This window comes from Dreissena polymorpha, chromosome 15, assembly GCF_020536995.1.
Source record: "Dreissena polymorpha isolate Duluth1 chromosome 15, UMN_Dpol_1.0, whole genome shotgun sequence".
NCBI lineage: Eukaryota > Metazoa > Mollusca > Bivalvia > Myida > Dreissenidae > Dreissena > Dreissena polymorpha.
This window is the reverse complement of record NC_068369.1, coordinates 63,692,309-63,718,691: the sequence shown is the minus strand read 5'-3', so window position 1 is coordinate 63,718,691 and position 26,383 is coordinate 63,692,309. Positions and strand designations below refer to the sequence as shown.

The 26,383-nt window shown below is 37.1% G+C and overlaps 1 protein-coding gene across 1 annotated transcript; it reads right to left on the bottom strand.

Moving 5' to 3' along the window:
- On the bottom strand, positions 1-26,369 carry LOC127861109 (zinc finger protein 236-like). Its single transcript, XM_052399487.1, has 7 exons — positions 26,042-26,369; positions 21,806-21,911; positions 18,880-19,320; positions 18,657-18,718; positions 17,744-18,017; positions 13,779-15,128; positions 1-140 (listed from the first exon to the last, which is right to left on the bottom strand). Exons 2-6 carry the CDS (start codon positions 21,909-21,911, stop codon positions 13,798-13,800), a joined length of 2,214 nt encoding a protein of 737 aa, XP_052255447.1. The 5' UTR covers positions 26,042-26,369; the 3' UTR covers positions 1-140; positions 13,779-13,797.
- Between the last annotated feature and the right edge of the window lie 14 nt (positions 26,370-26,383).

Genomic DNA, 26,383 nt, shown 5'->3' with positions numbered 1-26,383 from the left:
AACACAGTGTCTATTATCTGGACAGTTTGTTCATCTTGAGCTGTCCCTGTCCCAGCATGCTACAAAGATGGTCTGAAAGACCTTGCCCTTTGCCATCATGGAATCCACCCAGGAAGTAAAATCACTTTGAGCATATGCGACTGCAAAGAGATTGGAAGGTATCATACAAATTAGAAAAAAGAGCAACATGAAAACATCATATGTACATGTAAATTATATTTTATTTTACCTATCAATTTATTATTCATACAGTATGGAGTCATAGTGTTTAATTGATTCATATTTTATTTTTAATTGAAATTTATATTCAAACTGCTGATGAAGGCTATGCCTTAAACTTTTTAAGTATTACAGAAATTTAAATTAAAATGAACAATATTATGTTTGCATGGTATATTTTATTTAAGGAATCATACACCAACACGTGGAATGGAGGATTTGCTTTAACATCGGTGAGAAAGAACACATAGAAAATCTGAATGACAAAAAACAAATACAAATCTAACATAATGGAAAAATATGGTATCACATTATTTACTTGTGTTTATTATAGTTTATAGATATGGACGTGCTCTACTGAGCAGTGACTTATTTGTTAGTAACTGTAAATGAACACTTTTTATGATATTGTGCGCTATGAACAAGAACCTACATCAACATCTTCATAAGGAGGAGTCTATTATCTGGACAGTTTGTTCACACTGAGCGGTCACTGTCCCAGCATGCTACAAAGATGGTCTGAAAAACCTTGCCCTTTGCCAGCCTGGGAAGCAATCAGAGAGTTATATCACTTGGAGCATATGTGACTCCATAGGGATTGGAAGGTACAATACAAATTAGAAACAAAAGCGTAATAGGCAAACATAAATGTGTACACGGATTTTAATGACTGGTTGGGTACATTTGCTGATCAGGGACATTCAATTTCTGCTCCCGAGACACAGTACGCGCCTATGTCAACCTTGGCAGCTACAGGGCAGTGCAGTACTGCCATCTCCGTGCCCTTGTTGTCTACACCTCAATCAGTGGTGGCCCCACATCCCAGGATGACTGTATCTCAGTCGGTTATCACCTCATCCCATGCACAGATGGCTAACACGGTGGCACAAGACCAGATTTGTGAGGCGATCCGCCAATCGACGGTCCAAGTGGTTAACACTATCCAGGAGGGGCACAGGGCAGTAGTAGAGGCCATCAACGCGAGCAAAAGGGAGATGCAGCTGGTAGTCCAACTCTTAAACAAGAGATGTGTTTGTCCGAAACACAATGCCCCCTATTGCGTGGCTTTGAAGCCATATATTTGACCTTTGACCTTGAAGGATGACCTTGACCTTTCACCACTCAAAATGTGCAGCTTCAGGAGATCCACATGCATGCCAAATATCAAGTTGCTATCTTCAATAATGCAAAAGTTATTGCAAAACTTTAACCAAGGTTAAAGTTTTGGGACACACACAATTAATTCATGAATGACAGACTGACAGGCCAAAAACAATATGCCCCCGATCTTTAGATCTGGGTGCATACAAATGTGCAGGACACTCTGCAGAAAACTGAAAAATGATAGGGCATTAAGACTTTACCTATTGCCAGGTTGTGAGAGTGCGTTATTAACAGTGACAATGACATTTGTTATATTTTCATATTCAAATGGTTCTTGCTTTAAAACTACAGTTCATGTTTGTGTTTAATATTAAATGACATCATTTAAATGGAACTGTCTTATGAACGTTACAGCCTACTACAGAAGCGCGTAGTGACAATCGCAGTTAAATTTCTTAAACAAAATTGTTGTTTTTCATGTGTATTTAATGTTTAATTAACTTTGAATTTTATTGAAATGTTTGTTGGCAAAGGGAGTTTAGCCAAATTTAGTGGGGGGTAATGATATGAACTTAGGTTCAATGAAATGTATTTACCTTTTCTTTTAAATACTTTTCTTTGCAGCAACATCCACTAGTCAGTGTGTTAAAACAAACACAATAAGTAGAATATGTATAAGAATCTGACTATTAACAGATCCCTTAACAATATTTTATAGATATGGACGAGCTCTTCTGAGCAGTGACTTATATGTTAATGACTGTAAATGAACACTTTCCAGGATATTGTGTGCTATTAATAACAACCCACATCAACATCTTCATTAGGAGGAGTCTATTATATGGACAATTTGTTCACACTGAGCGGTCAATGTCCCTGCATGCTACAAAGATGGTCTGAAAGACCTTGCCATTTGCCATCCTGGAAAACACTCAGATTATATCACTTGTAGCATATGTGAATCCAAAGGAATTGGAAGGTACCATACAAATTAGAAAATAAATCGTAATAAGCAAACATGATGTGTATATGTAAATTATCCTGAATGATTTCTATTTTCATAAAGCATTTTATAATTTAAACGGTATGGAATCATAGTGTTTAATCTATATGATGAAGGCTATGGCTTGAAAATTTTTAGTATTAAGAAATTAAAATGATCAATAGTAACATGTTTGTATGGTATACTTAATTTCTTTTTAAAGGAATCATACACCAACACGTGGACTGGAGAATTTGTTTCAACTTCGGTGAGAAAGAACCGATGAAAAATCTGAATGACGAAAAACAAATATGAATCAAACATAATGAAAAAATATGGTATAACATTATTTACTTATGTTGATTATACTTTATTCATATGGACGCGCTCTCCTGAGCAGTGACTTATTTGTTAATGACTGTAAACGAACACAGTGTCTATTATTTGGACAGTTTGTTCATCTTGAGCTGTCCCTGTCCCAGCATGCTACAAAGATGGTCTAAAAGACCTTGCCCTTTGCCAGCATGGAATCCACCCAGGAAGTTAAATCACTTTGAGCCTATGCGAATCCAAAGAGATTGGAAGGCACCATACAAATTAGAAAAAAGAGCAATAGGAAAACATCATCTGTACATGTAAATTATGCTTAATTTTACTTATCAATTTATTATTCATACAGTTTGGAGTCATAGTGTTTAATTGATATATATTTTATTTTTAATTGAAATTTATATTCAAACTACTGATGAAGGCTATGCCTTAAACTTTTTAGTATTACAGAAATTGAAATTAAAATGAGCAATATTATGTTTGCATGGTATATTTTATTTAAAGAATCATACACCAACACGTGGAATGGAGGATGTGCTTTAACATCGGTGAGAAAGAACACATAGAAATTCGAATGACGAAAAGCAAATACAAATCCAACATAATGAAAAACTATGGTACCACATTATTTGCTTATGTTTATTATATTTTATAGATAAGGACGCGCTCTCCTTAGCAGTGACATATTTGTTAATGACTGTAAACGAACACTTTCCAAGATATTGTGCGCTATGAACAAGAACCTACATCAACATCTTCATGAGGAGGAGTCTATTATCTGGACAGTTTGTTCACACTGAGCGGTCACTGTCCCAGCATGCTACAAAGATGGTCTAAAAAACCTTGCCCTTTGCCAGCCTGGGAAGCACTCAGAGAGTTATATCACTTGGAGCATATGTGATTCCATAGGGATTGGAAGGTACAATACAAATTAGAAACAAAAGCGTAATAGGCAAACATATATGTGTACACGGATTTTAATGACTGGTTGGGTTCATTTGCTGATCAGGGACATTCAATTTCTGCTCCCGAGACACAGTACGCGCCTATGTCAACCTTGGCAGCTACAGGGCAGTGCAGTACTGCCATCTCCGTGCCCTTGTTGTCTACACCTCAATCAGTGGTGGCCCAACATCCCAGGATGGCTGTATCTCAGTCGGTTATCACCTCATCCCATGCACAGATGGCTAACACGGTGGCACAAGACCAGATTTGTGAGGGGATCTGGCAATCGACGGTCCAAGTGGTTAATACTATCCAGGAGGGGCACAGGGCAGTAGTAGAGGCCATCAACGCGAGCAAAAGGGAGATGCAGCTGGTAGTCCAACTCTTAAACAAGATATGTGTTTGTCCGAAACACAATGCCCCCTATTGCGTGGCTTTGAAGCCATATATTTGACCTTTGACCTTGAAGGATGACCTTGACATTTTGCCACTCAAAATGTGCAGCTTCAGGAGATCCACATGCATGCCAAATATCAAGTTGCTATCTTCAATAATGCAAAAGTTATTGCAAAACTTTAACCAAGGTTAAAGTTTTGGGACACACACAATTAATTAATGAATGATAGACTGACAGGCCAAAAACAATATGCCCCCGATCTTTAGATCTGGGTGCATAAAAATAAGCAGGACACTCTGCAGAAAACTGAAAAATGATAGCGCATTTAATAAGACTTTACCTATTGCCAGTTTACCATTGTGAGAGTGCGTTGTTTTTATTGAAATGGTTCTTGCTTTAAAACTACAGTTCATGTTTGTGTTTAATATTAAATGACATCATTTAAATGGAACTGTCTTATGAACGTTACAGCCTACTACAGAAGCGCGTAGTGACAATCGCAGTTAAATTTCTTTAAAAAAAATGTTGTTTTTCATATGTTTTTAATGTTTATTTAACTTTGAATTTTATTGAAATGTTTTTTGGCAACGGGAGTTTAGCCAAATTAAGTGGGGGGTAATGATATGAACTTAGGTTCAATGAAATGTATTTACCTTTTCCTTAATATACTTTTCTTTGCAGCAACATTCCACTAGTCAGTGTGTTAAAACAAACACAATAAGTAGAATATGTATAAGAATCTGACTATTAACAGATCCCTTAACAATATTTTATAGATATGGACGAGCTCTTCTGAGCAGTGACTTATTTGTTAATGACTGTAAATGAACACTTTCCAGGATATTGTGTGCTATTAATAACAACCCACATCAACATCTTCATTAGGAGGAGTCTATTATATGGACAATTTGTTCACACTGAGCGGTCAATGTCCCTGCATGCTACAAAGATGGACTGAAAGACCTTGCCATTTGCCATCCTGGAAAACACTCAGATTATATCACTTGTAGCATATGTGAATCCGAACGGATTGGAAGGTACCATACAAATTAGAAAATAAAGCTTAAAAGGCAAACATGATGTGTATATGTAAATCATCCTGAATGATGTTCTACTTTCATAAAGCATTTTATAATTTAAACGGTATGGAATCATAGTGTTTAATCTTTATGATGAAGGCTATGGCTTGAAAAATTTTAGTATTAAGAAATTAAAATGAACAATAGTAACATGTTTGTATGGTATACTTATTTTTTTTTTTAAAGGAATCATACACCAACACGTGGACTGGAGAATTTGTTTCAACTTTGGTGAGAAAGAACAGATGGAAAATCTGAATGACGAAAAACAAATATGAATCAAACATAATGGAAAAATATGGTATAACATTATTTACCTATGTTGATTATACTTTATTCATATGGACGCGCTCTCCTAAGCAGTGACTTATTTGTTAATGACTGTAAACGAACACTTTCCAAAGATATTATGCTGCGCCATGAACAAGAACCCACATCAACATCTTCATGAGGAGGAGTCTATTGCCATCCTGGGAAACACTCAGAGGATTATATCACTTGGAGCATATGTGACTCAAATTGGATTGGAAGGTACCATACAAAATAGAAAAAAAGCGTATGGTAACAGGCAAACACTTGTGTATATGTAAATTATGCTGATATTCTATTTTCATCAAGCATTTTATTATTTAAACAGTGAAGTAGGGCTGATCCTCTCCCTTTTTGATTAATTATAGAATTACATTTAAAAATGTTATGATCATCAGTTTTATATCCGAAGACTGAATATCCAGATCATAATCACTTTTTGGTTGTCTGTCTTTATTTTGTTTAAACTCTTGTGCGATCTTTAGGATCACAAATGTTTAAAATCATATGATAAAAAAACTATCATGAATAGATTGAAATTATAGTATTAATACTCACGTGTAACCTATACATAATGTATCCTTATGATTGTGTGCTGAAAACGATTTTGTTAATTACTTGATGTTTTCTATTATCGAATCACAATGTCGTTGTCGGCTTCGGTGCTTGGTCAAATTTTGCAAGTATACACAATTCTCCTATTGTGAATGGGGTAGAAAAAAAATATTATTATGATTAATTATTGTATTTGATTTGAATTTTGGTAAAATTCCTATTAAGTATTGCAATAAGTTTAAACAAAGAAAATGTTGAATATTATAATATTGTTGCTAACTTCTTGTAAAGTGAGAAAAAAAATTGCTTCCTTTTATTAACTATTATATTTGCGCTTAACTATACTATTTTGTAGAAATTGATTAATCAAGGCCAATCTTCCCAGAAACTTGCGACTATCAATGCCCAGTTTCAGGGTGCAGTGCCTCCGGGTTTGTCAAGCTAAAGCAGTACAACGAGCACTGGCAGAGAACCCATGTCCGGAGCAATCGGATGTACAGATGTCTTGTGTGCTCGTTTACAAAATTCAGGCTCTGCAAAGCTAGGACGCATACCCGCGCCTTAGGTCATCGGCATTGTTGCACTGCAGTCAAAGTTTACAATGGGCATTTCATTGCCAGGGGATACCTTACGGCCGAGGGCAGTATCTTAAGAAGAGCGTGCAGCATTAACAGTACCGAAGAGGGCAGTCAAGGCTTGGCCGTGAGAAGAATGTGAACTTGGACCTTGTGGAGTATTTCACTCAGCAATGGGCTGAGGTTCATGAGGTTGGACTACAACAATTAATAATTTAAACGTCATTGACAATGTACATTACAAGATAGGATGTCAGTGCACCGTCTTTTGTAGTTTGTGGGTGAATTCCAGACAGATAAAAATGATTGTATCACATGTGTGTTAAATATTTTGTATGGGCTATTGACTTTACTGGAATGACTTTCATAAATTCTTAAATAAATTCATTTCATTCATTTATTTTTTAAGGGGGGAGGAATGTAGAAGGGCTGATTCTCTCCCATTTTGAGAAATTATTTCCCTTTTGTTATTAAAACTATAATATGATGTTGTTTAAGGTGTTTGTGCATGTTGTCGTGTTGGGTGGGTGCATCTTACACTTATATTCTAGTTGAGGCTGGGGGTGGGGTTGTTTTTGTATTGTTATATGTTTGTCATACATATATTGTTTGTACCCTTAACTTTGGGAAGTTATCTTACACTACAGGAGTTATTGCTCATATATAGGATGACACCTTGGAGCTGTTTAGTATTCGTATTGAATTGAATTTACCAGCCATTAGTGTCAGTGATGCCGTTATTAGAGGAGTTATGGAAATGTTTTGTAAGACTGGGATCAATCAAGTGGATGTGGTGAAAACACTTAAAGATGCAGGGATTAACCCAGAGGATATTCAAGCAATACCCAAAGGACAGTCCAATCAAAGTGTGGAAGTAGCTTTCAAATTTTTGGATTGTATGAAAGTCGTATCGACACTCAGGAGTAAGATAGATCACGGGCACAAAACATATGAAATTTAACAGTTAAATGTGAAAACAGTCATGTTGAAGGTACACTGGTTACCAGTTTTCTTTGACCCTGACGTCTTGAAGCAAGTGTTTTCGAAAATCGGACAAGTGATCAAAGTTATGCAGGACTATTTTGAGTATGAAGGAGTCCAAATTGCAACTGGAGTAAAACGTGTACTCATTGAAGTAGAAGAGGAAAAATTAAATATGATACCACATCTGCTGAATTTCAGATGTGGAACCAGAGCACTGGTAACCATGTACGGACGTCCTCCCCTATGCCTCCGGTGTCGTTCCTTGGGCACATCAGGAGGAACTGTCCGGGACAGATTGCAATGGAAAAAGAGCTCCCCAGGGTTAAGGAAATTGTTAACACACAAAAAGAAATTCCAGCAGTGCAAACATCTGCGCAGCTGGAAAGGCAAAAACAGGTGCAGCCAGTGGCGTTAAATTCGACGCAGCCGGCAGCACCTGTTGTTCAACTGGAAGAGCGACAGAAGAGGCAAATGGAAACATCTGCGGCTCAACTGGCAGCGCAAAAAGCTGTGCAGCCGGAAGAGCCACAGAAAGGACAACCAGCGGTGCAGCAGACAACACATGCGACTCAACTGGCTGCACAAAAAGCTGTGCGGCCGGATGTAACACTTTTTCTGTCCCAGTAGACTATCATACATGTAAGGGTACATGTACTGTCATACGATGGGGTGATCTAGTTTATGTTATGGTAAACTGACTGGACTCAATTCGGACCATCATAGGATGGGGTGCTCTGGGCGGTCACTTCCGTCGGAAGCGGACATGTCCTAGTAAACTATCATGCATATAAGAGTATATGTACTGTCATACGATGGGATGATCTATACATGTAGGCCTTGGACCATCATAGGATGGGGTGCTCTAGGCGGTCACACTGGTGTTGACCAGGTCATAAATTAGACATCAAGGAGCCAGACCCATGTTTACTGAACTTAATTTAAGTCGGAAGTTCCGTCGGAAGTGGACATGAACTGCTGTTGACTGGGGTTGAGATACGGTCTTGACAGGTTGATGGAGTGTTTTGTTTACTGGCTGAGGCCATCACGTTTTTCTACAATGTGACAGTTTATATAAGCATTAGTATATAAGCGGGGTAGTTTTTAATGAACTTCGAGCCGAGTCACTGTCGATAGAGAAACGCACAATATACTTCCCAATTTCTGGCTTCACGGGAAAGTGCTTGAGACGGACATTTGTTTTTCTGGACGGATTATATTTTGTGTTGGAGTATCTCGTTTATTTCTTTACTGATTATTTCTTGTCTCAATTTCTTAAAGAAGAATTATATACTAATAAGAATAAGATACGTTTACAATACAATATATACACGAACATTTAATCAAGAATAAAAGTTGTTATATGCTAGAAAAAGACTTGTTGCCTTATTTTGCAAACTGATGAGTAATTTACGAACCTGGGACATTTAAGTCAAAACAAAAAATTACACAACGCGACTTAAAACGAACTTTGAGAGCCAATAGATAACATAAGGACAGAAGTGCCACACCGGAAAAGCCGCAGAAAGGAAAGGAAACGTGAGAAAAGGCAAGAAGTCCGGTGCGAAGAGGGAAGTACAACCGGTGGCGCAAAAATCAGCGCAGCCGGTTGAGCTTCCCTCAATGAAGCTGGATTCCGAATGTGAAGAGGACAACATGGACACAGATATTCGCGGGGAGAGACGTGGACGATCTGGGGAGGAGGACCCATCCCAACTCCCCAGAAACAAATACAGGAGGATGCCCGAGACAACCTCATCACCTGACCACACAGGATTGTCCTGTATGTTAATGAGGGATAGTTATTTGGACTCGTTGCTGGAGACACAGTCTCCACACTCGGAGTCCATGTAAATTATATATATATATATTTAAAAATGCATAAAATAAAAATGAAAACAAAAAGGATGACACCTTACAAATAAGGTACAAATGGAATCTAGAATTCCACTTACTTTGATAGATTTCCAAGTTTCCTAGAGTGAAAATAAAATGTTTAATTATTCTATATTCTTCGCGTTCCCTGACTCCCAAAAGCCTATTTAGGTTATAGTTAAGTGAACCTGAGACTATTACAACAGTTTGGAATCATAGTGTTTAATTTATATTTGCATATACAATGTATTTTACTTTTAATTTAAATTTATATAAAAACTACTGATGAAGGCTATGGCTTACACATTTTTAGTATTAAAGAAATTAAAATGAATAATAGTAACATGTCTGTATGATATATTTTATTTAAGGAATCATACACCAACACGTGGAATGGAGAATTTGCTTCAACATCGGTGAGAAAGAACCGATATAAAATCTGAATGACAAAAAAGTAAATGTATTTGTTTTCCATTAAGATTTTTGTACTTCCATTAACATATTTTGACATTTAACGAATATTTGTTAAATATGTACTTCTTTATCAACAAAAAAAGAAATAACACCATACACAATGAAAATAAAGTGCCATGGGGATAAGAGAAATGGACCCATAAACTTTAACAAGAAAGGAGTCAGTTTCGGCAGCTATTTAACAGGCTGCTAGAACTATGAGCTCCCATTTCACAAGATAAAAAGGAACCTAATGGGATCCTGTGAACTGGAGGATGAGTAGCAGCGTAGATGGGCAGGTACTGTCACTAACATGATGAACGAAGGCCCGAGGATGATACTGAGAATGAAGAAGATACGACCAGCTTTCTCTGTTACCTGGAGTCAGATCCTCGGATAATACTGAGATTATGGAAGGTATGACAAATATCACTAAAATGATGAACGAAGGCCCGAGGATAATATTGAGACTGAAAAAGATACGACCAGCTTGCTCTGTTACCCGGAGTCAGATCCTCGGATAATAGTGAGATTATGGAAGGTATGACAAATATCACTAAAATGATGAACGAAGGCCCGAGGATAATATTGAGACTGAAAAAGATACGACCAGCTTTCTCTGTTACCCTGAGTCAGATCCTCGGATAATAGTGAGATTATGGAAGGTATGACAAATATCACTAAAATGATGAACGAAGGCCCGAGGATAATATTGAGACTGAAGAAGATACGACCAGCTTTCTCTGTTACCCGGAGTCAGATCCTCGGATAATAGTGAGATTATGGAAGGTATGACAAATATCACTAAAATGATGAACGAAGGCCCGAGGATAATATTGAGACTGAAGAAGATACAACCAGCTTTTTTTGTTACCTAGACTCAGATCCTCGGATAATACTGAGATCATAAAAGCTATGACTACTATCAATAACAGGATGAACGAAGGTCCAAGGATAATACTGAGATTGTAAAAGATACAACTAGTATTTTCTGTTGGCTCGTGCACATGGTTCGTAACTATTACTGACATGATGGAAGAAGGTCCGAGCGCAACTCTGAGATTGTAGACAGTACCACAAGCCTTCCCTGTTACCGGGAGCTGCAGCTGAGGTACAACAAGAACAGAATATATAGAAGATGTTGACAATACAGGTTGGTGAAAAAAGAAAAGAAATGTGTCATAGACACTGATGTCACACATGTTTGCAAACAGACAAATCAACTGTACATTCTACAATTCACAACAAGACAAAGGGTTATCCTACGAAATAGCATGTCACATATAACATTCTGTTGTTTTTTATCAAAATTCATATTCACCAAGAGGCCAACCGTTAGGCATGTGTCCAGAGTGGGAAACTCTTCGCGGCCTGCCAATTGTTTATAAAACACGTGGCTTTTGTGAACATTCCGAATCCTAATAACATCATGTTGAAATAGGGTCTTTAGGACCACACATCAAGTCAGCACAAGAGTCGTGCAGAGCACGCATGCTATTGCAGTAAGGAGAACAGACACGCAACAAACGTCTGCAGGCACCGAAAAACAACTGACCCCTAAAAATGTATGTCCAGACAGTTGTAGCTGAACCTGTTCAAATATCATTAATTTCCAAGAGTATATTTATCAAGTAATTTTGCTGTGACTCGACGTGTTTAGGCCATAGAAAAAAATATGTTTGTTTCCAATAACCTGACCGACCCTAATTTTTACCGCCTACCGTACACTTTTTTCCCGCTCCGAGTACGAAAAAATTAAGAACGAAAATAATGTAACACTCATCAAGTTTGAAATAAATTGAATATGAATTATGTTGATACTGCTTTACTCGTTTTTTTTATCGTAAATTACTTAATCCAATATGGCGTTGTCCACATGCTTGTTAGCCGTGACAATTGCAAGCTTCGGACACCTTCAGATTTGGATTGCAAAATTCCAGGTTCTGTTGGGGAATCCTTTGTAAGAGGCACAGTTACAACCTTTGTGAATGATAGTGTACTTCAGACATCATCCCCCTTTCGACATGCCGACCAGTTGCAGAAGATTTTAGATTATGTTCAAAAGCCAAGTATCCTACTAAAGTATACAGATGGGGGAACTGATCAGAGGAATACATTAGAGTCGGTAAAATGTGCAAGCATTTCTCTGTTCAGGGAGTTTGACCTTGACATGCTGATTGCTGTTCATTGTGCCCCGGGACAAAGCTATGTCAATCCAGCTGAAAGAATTATGTCTGTACTGAACTACGGTCAGCAGAATGTTGCTACAGAACGACGAGAACTGGATGCAGAATTTGAGAGAACTGTTCCGCGTTGTGGTGGTGTAGCATCAGTAAGAGAGATATGCCAGAAGAAACCAGACTTCAAAATAGCTTGGGCTGAGTTAGTGGAACCAGTCCAATCCTTGGTAAGAAACCAAAAAACCTAAAACGAAAAAAATACGTTCCTACCCAACCTATTTTTTTAGCATGTCACAGGAACCAGACATATTATTTTCTTTGGTCTTACATGTAAGTTAATATTTATTATTTAGTTATTTCTTGCTACTGAGCATTAAATTAGCTTAATTGCCCAATATTACAATCATATTAAAATTATGCATTGGTTTGTTTTTTTAACCAAATCCACCAACAATTAAAGTTAAGTTTATTACACACAATTTAGAGGACCAGTCATAAATAATAAATTGACAAAAGACAGTCAAAGGGGAATAAATCAGACAAAACTGGTTAAATCGAAAATTATTTTCTTACCAGTGATCTTCACTTGGTCATTAAGCTGAGAACGTTTGAGAAAACAGTTAGAAAGGATTCAAGCACACAAAATTGTGGGTCTTAGAAATACCAGAAAGAATGACAAAGGGCCACAAATATGCTGAAACTGGGCGCAGCAGACATTCCTTCCTAACCAGCATCTACACATACAGGTAATTAAGCTATTTAAATGAATACCATCATGCAGTTACAGAAGAGTTCAATTCATAGATTAAAAGACCATATTTTCTATAGTGGAAAACCAGCCAAAGGGATAAAAATTCCAACAAAACTGTTGCATCGAAAATTCCTTTTTTTTAATCATCTACACACCAATCTAATTTAGTTAGGAAAGGAGAGTATATTGGCAATCAATGAAAGAGGAGTTGTTTACACAATATTTTAAGCTCATATACAGACAGAGGGTTATAATTCTCCAAATACTTGTTGCAGACAAAATACCTTCCTTTACGCCCATCTTTACTTCTGTATGATAATCTACACATTATGGTCATGCAGCTGTGAAATACGTACAAGATCAACGCAGTTGTTTAAGAGAAAATTGAAATCACAAGGTTCTGGACATACTGACTGGTCATTTTCAAGTAGGAACAAAATGCATTGACCTGCATAATCTCCATATTGCCATCTGTCTATGTTTCAACTTCAAGTTTCATGAAAAAACATGAAGAACTTTTAAAGTTATTGCAGGATCCAGAAAAGTGTTACAAACTGACAGACACACAGAGCGCAAACCATAAGTCCCTCTCCGGTTTCACTGATAGGGGACTAATAAATGCCTTTAATTTGGTTGGTTTGTTTGGTATATTTTGTACTTGGTATTTTGCAATTTGATAAGAACTTTCAGATAAAAAAGCTTTCTGACCACCTCTCCAATAAACATTCAACAACCAGCCAAATGGACTTGCGTTAAGGTCAAACCCTATCTAATCCCTACTGGTTTAATTATGCTAGAATAAAAAAAATCAGTGAGTATTGTGATATAATGTGTGTTGCGCCATGAGAAAATGCTACTAATGCCATATGCCGCCAGTGTGGCTTCAGGCCAGCCTGCGCATTCTTATCAGGAGCTACGCTGTATGCGACAGACTAACGTAAACTTTCTTGGCTCAGTAGAGGAGAGGGTACCTCCTGATTAGAATGCACAAATGTGCAGGCTGGTCTGGAGCCATGCTCGCCATACCGAATTAAACCCATTACCCGGTAACACACATGTAAGTCATTCCCATCCAGACTCAACAAATCCTTCCGGGTAACTTTGTATGATTACGGCAGAACTGGACTGAGGTAAAGTGTTGGGACTGGAGTTCAGAGTCTCCATACTGCTTGAGGCGACCACAACCACTTGCTCATCCTTGAACTTGCCTTCCACGTACAAGGGCTGTACCACCGTGGGTAGCAACGTCGTGTTTACATCGCCCACAACTTTCTGCAGCCCACATTCCTGGGACCAAGGTACTACAGTGACCTCATTACCATGGGAGATTATCTGAGTCAGGACAGGCATCTGATTGCTCTTCAGGCTGTAGAACGTTTGCACACACCCAGGTTTCTGTTTCTCAGAATTCCCGTCACTTCCATTATTGCCATCACCATCATCTCCATCTTCATTAGAAAATACCACAGCAGGTATCACACTGGCACTGGCTGCCGATACAGCAGGCATCAGGTCGGCAGGGTTAACAGTCACTAATTTTGGCTGCATGCCACTGATACAGTGCACCTGTGCATGGTCCAGGGTACCAGACTGGTGCTGTTCAGGGGTCTCGTCTGTGAACAGCACGGTGCTAGGGACCTGGTATTGAGACATGCGGGCAATCACATTAACCCCCTGCCACTGCTGCATAGTCTCAACTGCATCACGCTCCTGTTGGTTGAGAACGGACACTGACCACTCGTTGCCAACCTTCATACCAGAGTCACTATCCTCCTTGTTAGTCCACTTAAGTTCTATGGTCTGAGGTAAAAGATGAAATTCAGCAGGAATATGGGAAGAGTCTTGACGCTCAAAGTTGTCATCTACATGTAAATGAGAATTTAAATGCAACAATTTTTCTTTTCGAACTTGACCATTCACTTTTCCATTTAAATGCACTTTCATGTGTTTATCGAGGTTTCCCTTGATTGTGCATGCGTAGGAGCAATAAGGACATTTAAACGGCTTTTCGCCAGTATGTATGCGCTGATGATTTTTTAGTTCACTGTTTCTATAAAACACTTTATCGCACGAGTCGCACTGGATGCGTCTATCGTTGTTATGGCGGCGCATGTGATGCTTAACCTCGGCACGGAGCCGAAAACGTTTGCCACAAATCACGCACATCTCTTGGGCTGGAGCGTGTCGTAATCGATGTATTTTCAACACCCTCTCAGACTTGTACGATTTGTTACAAATGTCACACGAGAATGCTCGTTCGTCCGTATGTACGGCCTTGCGATGCTCGTCGTATGAGCCCTTGGAACGGAAGACGTTTCCACACAGGTCACACTGCAGCTTCTTGTTCCTCCGGTCAGGATGAGCCTCTTTGATGTGAGCATACAGGTCCTGGCCTGTAACAGAGGCATACCTTAACCCTTTACCACCTAGATACGTATTTAACCCTTTACCACTTAGATATGTATTTAACCTTTTACCACTTAGATACGTATTTAACCCTTTACCACTTAGATACGTATTTAACCCTTTGCCACTTAGATACGTATTTAACCCTTTACCACTTAGATACATATTTAACCCTTTACCACTTAGATATGTATTTAACCCTTTACCACTTAGATACGTATTTAACCCTTTTCCACTTAGATACGTATTTAACCCTTTACCACTTAGATATGCATTAAACCCTTTACCACTTAGATACGTATTTCAACCTTTACCACTTAGATACGTATTTAACCCCAGGGGTTTTTCTGCACTGTCTGCGCCTCCGGACAACGGAGGCATTCCCAAAGCAAACGGACCCGTTCCCAATCGAATTTTGATTACATATTTCCCAATTCCAAAAAAAATTCTTTCAAAATCGTTAAAAGTAAACATAATTTATATCGAAAGAGTGACTTCCCTTCATCCGCGACGTAATTAAGCCTTTAGCGACTCAGATTTTAGCAGGTGTATTTGCCGGTACATCTGCCAATATTGACAGCGATAAGGTTCGAACTGTTCCGCATTATAACAAGTATATAGAGCCGCACAATACACATTCTAGTCCAAATCTGTAGACGCTTATTTTCAAGCATGGCTTCCCATAACGATAAGTACTACAGCAGTGTTGCATTGGAAAAGGGATCGACATACGGCGGTGTAGATTTGTTGGATTTGATGGTGCTAATGTAATGAGCTGTGAAGTATCAGGTAGAATGATATAGTCGTTAAATAAATTAATAATGTAGCAGTAAAATAAATGTTTTGTTAAATGTAACTGGCTTGCCTATTGTGGCTTTGAGTGGAAGAATCCAATTGGAAATAATAAAATTTTATTTGTATGTGTTGCTAATTTCTGTCTAATGTTATTGTAAGAAAGCAAAGAAAAATCATGCTGTGACTTGTGTGACTTACCTGTTACCAGTGTTTGTTTTTGAAGACAAAATAACAAATAAAACATGTTTGTTTTTTTTGTAAAACCACTTACTTATTTAATCATGATAAAATTCCCAAATTGACCGTTTCATCGACTCGAAAATTCCCAAAATGGACAATTTTGTCGATAAAAATTCCCAATTTGGTCAGACTCCTTTTCCCAAAATAGGCAGAAAAACCCCTGAACCCTTTACCACTTAGATATGCATTTAACCCATAACAACTTAGATACCTATTTAACCCTTTACCACTTAGATACCTATTTAACCCTTTACCACTTAAGATACGTATTTAACCATTTACCACTTAGATACGTATTTAACCCTTTACCACTTAGATACGTATTTAACCCTTTACCACTTAGATATGCATTTAACCCTTTACCACTTAGATACGTATTTAACCCTTTACCACTTAGATACATATTTAACCATTTACCACTTAAGATACGTATTTAACCATTTACCACTTAGATACGTATTTAACCCTTTACCACTTAGATACCTATTTAACTCTTTACCACTTAGATACCTATTTAACCCTTTACCACTTAGATACATATTTAACCCTTTACCATTTAGATACGTATTTAAACCTTTACCACTTAGATACGTATTTGCACGGACTTGTAGTCCCTTTGAAAGTTATAATTAATTATATACCCTTTTTACTCAATTCAGGTTTTAAAGGCTTCATTTCTAACTCTAAGATACTGATGAGCAGCAAACAGCATAAAACCAGAACAGACTGCGTGTTACTCGCAGGCTGTTCTGGTTTTATGCTGTTTGCACATAGCCATTTTAGCTTTGCATTTGAGTGGGAAAATGTCAAAGGCAAGTCAATGGTAGACTAAACGTTAATACTTAAACACTCAGATACGTACTTTAATGAGTTTTCAGTCCCGAAGTAAATCAAAGTAAATTTAAGACCTTTCTTAAAAGATTCAAATTAAGTTTTAAAGGCAAAACACCTGAACAGCTTGGGAGTTGCCAGCAGGCTGTTCTGGTTTTATGCTGGTTGCATATCTAAGTGGCAAAGTATTAATGCAAGTAAATTGCAGTCATAACATTTACTATTAGCAAAACTGCCAAAGGCTGGTGCAATGTTGTTTGGACAACTAGAAAAAAGGTATATACTTGCAATTTCCGATTTTTTAATCTGTTTTTATGGAAGCATTTAGTAGGCCAGTGATTTCAATATATTACTGTATAGACTGCAAATTGCAAAAGTATCCGGTTTCAAAATATTTTTGAAAACATGAAAGTCTTGTTTCAACCATTGTAAATTCCAATTAAATGTTTAAAGGTTTAAAATGGATTTTGCATAACCTATAATAGGTCTGCATTTGTGTAGTTTTTTTTTATTGCATGTAAATTTCTGTCCACACAGAGAATTGAACAATAATTCAGAAGGTGTATGGCAACAAAATGTCCATACCACAAATAAGAGCATCAGGATATAATAATAGTACAAAAACAAAAATTGAAATTTTTCATGTTTAATGCCCTTAACCAAGTGAGTCTACCAACCGAAGGATTATTTTTTAATGATTTCTCAAGATAAGAAACAAAATCACAGTTACACTTACGGTGTTTAAAGTTTGCAGAACAGTATTCACAGAACATTCCCTGAGACATTTTTGGATGGACCCTCTTCACATGCTTCTTGAGGTACTTCTCGAAGGCAAAGCGGCGCTCACAGTAGAAGCACTTGCACGGTAGATTCTCCTCTGCCACTTTCCCGTACTCACGTCTGCTTGTCTTTGCTGAGGATGTGTATGCTGTATTCTCCAGCCTGGGCTTTGAATGTTTAGACCTGGTTTTGTTGCTCACTTTGGGCAATACACCTTCACTCTTGGCGACCTGAACAGATTTATATTAGAGTCATTCCAGGAATACTTTTGATATTAAAAGGTTCAGCTGCTACAACATCACAGATATTTTCATTTAAAAATTAATCAATATGGACATATGAGATGTAAATGTATGCAGTCATTCATTATTTAAGGCTTGAACGATAGAAGCGTAAGATAAAAGACTCTAGAAAAATCTTCATTGTTATGTTCACAGAATGTTGAATAATCAAACATTTAATAAATTTCAAGACCCCAGTCATTATATTTTACATTCACAAACTACATATAACAAGAGCACCGCATACAGGGTGCCACGCTTCGCTGCGGGTGCAGTTTTGAACAGATGAAAGCTTGTCAATTTTTTTTTTTTTAAAAGGTCACAGTGACCTTGACCTTTGACCTAGTGACTCAAAAATGGGTGTGACATGTATAACTCATCAAGGTGCAGCTACATATGAAGTTTCAAAGTTGTAGGTTGAAGCACTTTGATTTTAGAGCCAATGTTCAAAACCTTGACAAAATGTTAAGGTTTTAGCACGACGTGGACGGCGGACACGATGACGGACATGAAGAGCTGGCTATGACAATACCTCGGGTTTTCTCCGAAAACAGCAGAGCTAAAAATTACACATTAAAATGTCCAAACCTTTCCTACAATTGCTGTATCAACTGTTTCTTCGTTTTCATCTAACATCATATGGTTGGCTTCTGGAACATATAATGATGTAAAAATCTGTTATCTTAAGTGAAGTACCAAGTGGGCTTTGATTCTATTTTAAATGGGCTTTGATTTTATTTTTTGTTCATGAGTACACTGTAAATCCAATATAACGTTTCATTTCCCAGAAATGTTAAGCAGAGAGTCTTACCGGGAAATGGCGTAGCTAAGACGTTTTTCTCATCATCTACACGTTGGAAAATCTGCCCATCACTTATCTCAGCCCCACTTCTTTCCGCAGTTGTACACAAATCAACACAACTGTCATTAAGTGTCTCTCCAACAGATACAGACTCACTCATATCAACTTGTAAAACATTCAAATCACTTTCACCAACTTTGACGCTAGTTTCATATTTGTACTTGAAACCATTTTCGTGCTCAATATAATTATCGTTGTCTTTCTTCTTAGGTTTTGTGTAACCATGTTCTAACACTTCTTCAGTTATAAAGTCATCACATATTCTGGGTTTTATTGCCCTAGTAGATTTTCTGAATGGAAGAACTTTTTTGCTCTCACTTAAAGTTGGCCTGCTGTTTGGTTCTTTCATTGCAGTTTCCTTGATGGCTGTCAGGATGGTGTCATTGACTCCTGAAATTATACAAACTGTACACATACAACAATAACATTATTTTAATTCATCCAATGTTGCTGTTAAGTCCTTAGTTACCGTAATAGAGCCATAGATTTTTAACCTTAAAAATAAATGCATTTTCAGAAAATCACATTTGAAATTATCATGCATAAACTAACTTATTCAACAAGAGGGCCAAGATGGCCCTAGTTCGCTCACCTGAGAGGAGTCGGTTCATTCAATCTTTACCAAACGTCAAACTTGACCTAGATATTGTCCAGACAAACATCCTGGTCAAGTTTCATCATTATTGAACCAAAACTCTGGCATATGGAGTGTTTTTGTTTTTGTATGATTTGACCTGGTGACCTATATTTTGAGTTCACCCCCCCCCCCCTTACCAAACATCAAACTTTGCTTACAAAAATAAATATTATGATCAAGATTCATAAAATCTGAAACAAAATTGTGACCTCTAGAGTGTTTATAAGGATTTTGTATAATATAATGAAAATTTGGACAATCTAAGGGCAATAATTATGGCATTAATTATGTGATATATATAAAACCAATCTATGTACCAAGTTTCATGATGATTCAGGCTTTTTCCGCCCTATGCCACGGGTCCGAAATTCGGCCCCATTCCCAATGCAAATCTGGTTGTTTTTGTCCCAATTGAAAAAAAAATTCCCAATTCCAAAAAAAAAAAAATTTTTTTTTTTTTTTAACCTTAAAATATATGAGTTAACCTCATCCAGTGTAGAAAATAGAAAGTATTGCATAATTCAATTATTTGTTGCCTTAAATTTGTTTTAAAAACTGTAAAACATGTTAATGATTATTTAAGACTTTCCTTATTTTCCTCAAAATCCGGCGCTTCGCGCCATGTTTTTCACCTCAAAAAAGGTCAGGCCTTTTCACCAAATTCAGATTAAAAAACCTGCACTTATCACACATGTTCATAATATTTTGTAAAATTTTAATTATAAGTTATCAAAATAGTCGTTATTAACCAGTTAACGGCTTCTTTGAAATATAAGAAACACTTTTTACATGCGATAATTTTTCCCAATTGTGCCAATTTTGCGATTAATTTTTTTCCCAAAATGGGGGTTTTCACGACGCGAAATTCCCAAAATTCCATTGCGACGTTTTCCCAAAATGGAGCGGAAAAAGCCTGTGATTGGGCAAAAAATGTGATTTCTAGAGTGTTCACAAGCTTTTTTCACTCTAGTCTATAAATATAACAAAACTGCCCCCCCCCCCGGCAGCCATGTTATGCAACTCTCATATCAAGGAAACAAATGTTCTGACCAAATTTCATGAACATTGGGCCAAAAATGTGACTTCTAGAGTGTTCACATGTTTTCACTATGTACATATAAAGAAAAATGCCCTGTCCACTGCCAGCCATGTTTTTTCACTGATCTGGACCATTTTCGAACTCGTCCGAGATCAATAAAACCAATGTTTTGACCAACTTTCATGATGATTGGGCAAAAATTGTGACTTCTAGAGTGTTTGCAAGGTTTCTCTAGAGCCAAATAAGGAAAACTGCCCCGCCCACTGGCGGCCATGTTTTTCAACGGACCGGAACCACTTTTTAACTCGACCAACATATCATTAAGGCAAACATTTTGACAAAGTTACATGAAGATTGGGCATGAAATGTGACTTCTACAGTGTTTACAAGATTTTTCTTTTTTTTGACCTAGTGACCTAGTTTTTGACCCAGCATAACCCAGTTTCGAACTTGATCGAGACATCATTGGGACAAATCTTCTGACCAAGTTTGGCCTCATGAGTGTTTACAAACCAAATGTGGACGACGGATGGACGGACGGAAGGAAGAGGGACAAAGACCGGTCACAAAAGCTCACCTGAGCAATCAGGTGAGCTAAAAATTAATAAATGGAACAATTTATATTAATTTTAAACCAAATATATTCATTTAAGTTTTTTAACTTATAATCAGTATAGCAGAAAACTGTGTTTTAGGATATTAAAATATAAAGACAAAAAGTCGAACATAAATTTAATAAGATTTGGTATTATAATTTCAGCCCCATTAAAGGCTTCATTTCCAACCCTTAGAAACTAATGAGCAGCAAACAGCATAAAACCTGAACAGACTGCCAGTTACTCACAGGCTGTTCTGGTTTTATGGTTGTTGCAAAAGCCATTTTCACCTCGCTTCTAAGTGGGAAAGGGTTAAGGCAAGATTTTCCTTGAAAAATTAAGCTAACAACTAGTATTTTGTAGCTTTGTAAATGGGGGGCGTATTTCCTGTATATTTAAATTGGCTTGTCAAGACAATCATTGTCATAGAAATAGTAAATTTCATAAATCCGATTCCTCCAAAAAAAAGCCTTTTTCACTTTTATTTAATCACATTATGGTAATTAATTATGTATTTATGTGAATCAGGGTTGAGCTTTCAAAGGAATAATTTACATAAATTTCTGATAAAATAGTAAAAAACGATTGTTTTCTTTAAATTACCTTGGCACAGGTAGTCCCATTTATTTTCATTGAACAATTTCTTGATAGCATCTTCTTGGATCTGCGTCACATGTAGCAAAATGTGATAGTATGAGAGACTTCCCATCTGAAAAACAAATATAGACATGAGGCAGGCCAAAGTCTTGTTTACACCACATATTAGAACAGAAATGATGTCATAAATTTTATTTTAATTTCTAGGACTCTGAACTTCCAAACAAACAAATTAAAGTAACAATAAAGTTTTGTAGTTTCAAACAACCACACGGTACCATATCAATCTGCACCAAACACGTATTGCAAGAGCACAAGGATATAAATTAACAAGGGACAAAATTGTCACAAAACCAGGTTTTCATTGTGAAAAAAAAATCTGATAAAGGGAGAAAACTCAAACTGAACTTTTGAAATGAACAAACAAAATTAACCCCTTTGTAAGTTTGTTTTTAAAAAAAATATATTTTTAGTCGTGGCGACCTTGACATTGGAGATATTGACGTGATTCTTTCGTGCGACACACCGTCCCTTGATGGTGAACAAATGTGCCAAATGATTTTAAAATCTCACAATGAATGACATAGTTATGGCCAGGACAAGCTCATTTATGGCCATTTTTGACCTTTGAACTCAAAGTGTGACCTTGACCTTGGAGATATCGACGTAATTATTTCGCGCGACACACCGTCAAATGATGGTGAACAAATGACCTTTGACCTTGAAGGATGACCTTGACCTTTCACCACTCAAAATGTGCAGCTCCATGAGATGCACATGAATTTATTTTTTTTGACCTTTGACCATGAAGGATGACCTTGACCTTTCACCACTAAAAATGTGCAGCTTCATAAGATACACATGCATGGCAAATATCAAGTTGCTATCTTCAATATTGCAAAAGTTATGAGCAACGTTAAAGTTTTCGGACGGACACACAGACGGACGGACGGTCAAAATTTGTGTGCGTATGGAAAGGCGTTGTCCATATACACATGCATACCAAATATGAAGGTTATATCTCAAGGGACATAGAAGTTATGAGCATTTTTCGAAACCTAAACGCAGATTTTGAAACCTAAACGCAGACCCCTACTTCAAGGTCAAGGTCACAGGGGTTAAAATTGTTGTGCGTATGGAAAGGCCTTGTCCATATACACATGCATACCAAAAATGAAGGCTATATCTCAAGGGACATTTATGGCCATTTTTTACCTTTGAACTCAAAGTGTGACCTTGACCTTGGAGATATCGACGTAATTATTTCGCGCGACACACCGTCCAATGATGGTGAACAAATGTGCCAAATGATTTTAAAATCTGACAATGAACGACATAGTTATGGCTCGGACAAGCTCATTTATGGCCATTTTTGACTTTTGAACTCAAAGTGTGACCTTGACCTTGGAGATATTGACGTAATTATTTCGTGCGACACACCGTCCCATGATGGTGAACAAATGTGCCAAATGATTTTAAAATCTGACAATGAACGACATAGTTATGGATCGGACAAGCTCATTTATGGCCATTTTTGACCTTTGAACTCAAAGTGTGACCTTAACCTTGGAGATATCGACGTAATTATTTCGCGCGACACACCGTCCAATGATGGTGAACAAATGTGCCAAATGATTTTAAAATCTGACAATGAACGACATAGTTATGGCCCGGACAAGCTTGTTCCGCCAGCCCGCCAGCCAGCCAGCCCGCCAGCCAGCCAGCCAGCCAGCCCGCCCGCATTCGCCAATCTAATAACCAGTTTTTTCCTTCGGAAAACCTGGTTAAAAAACACCATTGGACGATAAATTTTGCTATGGTATTTGTCTTATTGGGATTAAAAATGGCAGAACTACTATGCATTAATTTTGATTTTGTTGCTGCACTACACAGTCTACAAAAGTCTGCTAGCAGCTATTTGCTGATACAAACAATAAAAGCTCTACAGTTCTTGCAGACAGAATGTCGGCCAAGTATTTCATGAAATGACCTTGGTGTTTACAGTAATTATTGTAGTTCATGTTGTTATACAGGCCGATTCATTTCATGTCTTAGTTCTTAAATGCTATTTAAAAGGCCCCTGTTAGGGAAAAAAATTATCAAACAGCTAAAATTTGCTTCGGAAAGGACATGGTGGCAGATCAAAAATAGATTATCTAGTCACTTTGGCACCTAGTTACTTCAGCATCCTAAAAAAGTGCCACTTTGACACTCAGGTTTCAGCAGTTTGGCATTCACAGTTTGTCACTTCGGTACTGGTATAGTATCATATATTTGAATGACGTCTGTTAAAAGTGTTTTTATATTAAAAAATATAAACCATTTTTTACTTTAAATAATATATGCAGCATTGTGCAATTTTTCTTAACTTTCAGAAATGTTTACATCAAAGTTTTAGGACTATTTCTCTGCATAGGAAAGTCCGAGAAAAATGCGGCATACACCATTATAAAATTTTTACTTCGCCTAAGCGATCCAACCCACGCTCATTAATATTCATAAGGGTTAAAATGCCCGCAAATGAAAACAGAGAACCATGGTCACGCGCGTCAGTCATGAAATTGAACTATCAGTGGGAGGAGCATAGTGTTGGTTTTCATTGTTGTTGTGAATGGAAAATAAACGCAGATTAAAAGACAAACTAAACAAATTTTAGTGCATTCAAAAGAGAATTTTGTCAGCTTTAAATACATGTATATTTAGTTGTTGTTGCAAAGAAAATAAGACTTTTATGAAGAAAAAAGTCACACTGGTATTTATATTTCCCTGATTTTCAGATGGATTATCTGCGATAAGCAGGGGTTGCTACATATCAGGAAAAATGCCTTCCCCCTGGCGACCATGTTTTTCAACCATCCAGAACCATTTTCGAACACGTCTAAGATATCATCGGACATTTGTACAAACTTCTGACCAAGTTTCATGAAGATTGGACAATAAATGTTAGGGCTGTCACGATTCACCGGTATATCGGTATATCGCGGTGCATGTCGTGAAAAAAATCGCACCGCGGTACGGCGTTGCCTCACCAGTTTTTTTAATATTATTATATTAGCACAGATATAAATACATTACATAATTATTTTGATATAGATATCGTTTTGAAAAATGTAGAAGCGATTCAAAAGGGCTAAATAAATAATCCGTTAATATCCAGGTAAAGCAAGCGCTTCCACTTGTAGATGTTTAACTTTCACGTTTAAAATACGGCGATGTATGGGTCCGTACCTTTTTTGGAATTAGGGACAGATTTCCTTTGCAAATAAGTTCATAATTATCCAAAAGATGTTTAATCTATTTCTTATTTTCTTTCTTTAGTATATCGATCGTTCAAAGCATGGCACTTCGGAATCATATTATCTTAAGATTCTGAATAAGTCGAGGAAGAGTCCGAATGCTACGGATTTTCAATACTGGGCCCGCTGACTCTGCATTTTGAACATGCCCTTGAAGCGTTCGATTTTCACAGATCGTAGTCACAGCTATTGTAAACAACATGGCGGACATTTTAGAAAAAGACGCGAACAATAACAATGACTACTTCTATCAAGTTTATTACAGTTTCTTTTACAGTTTCTAGTCATACTATGATACCAGTGTTTTTTTATTATTGAGTTTAATAAAGTTTGTAAAACTTGTTATTCTGCTGTTTTCTTCACCAATACATATTCTGTAAAATATCGCGGTACGTACCGCGATACAGTGTTGCCGTACCACGATATACCGCGGTACGCTCACGGCGTATAGTGACAGCCCTTATAAATGTGGACTAGAGTGTTAACAAGGTTTAATATAGCCATATAAGGAAAAATGCCCCGCCCCCTTGTGGCCATGTTGTTCAACCAACCAGAACCATTTTGAACACGTCTAAGATTTCATTGGCACAAATCTTTTCACCAAATTTCATGAAGATCGGACAATATTTGTGGCCTCTAGAGAGTTAACAAGGAAAATGATGATGTTGACGACAGACAAAAGGTGATAACAAAAGACAGTAACTAGACAATAAATGCACTAGCTAAAGAAACTTCAGCGTACAGTTTATATAGTATTGACATAAAGTCGCGCCAGTCAAAAATCATAAAAAGCAACATTTAAAGTTATGGTAGCTAGAACTAAAATTGCACAAATCTGTTGTCAGCAAATAGCAAGACAAGAATATGATGATTGATACTGGTTAAGTTATCCAATAAAAAGCGGTAATCGTATAAACTTTCACATAATATTGCGATGAAAACATACCTTATATGTCCTATACAAGCTCTTTTCTTTTAGTTTTATGTTTTGATTATTTTGACAGTGTCGCGAAAACAGATTGCACAATAAATTCGGCTTGTGTCTGTTTTAACAACCATTAAAAATAACAGTTTTCGATACCATGACTGTTAAAACGTTCATAAACGTAGCAAACGTCGGTGCCATGATATGTATCTCACATTAATTCAGGAAATATAGTAGCATGCCATGAGAATAAATGGTCGTTTTGCTTGTCACAACACGTACAATAAGTCAATAGATTACAATAGATTACACTAGATTAGGAAGTTATAGAGTGTATAGATATGTTCTAATTTTTAAAATAAT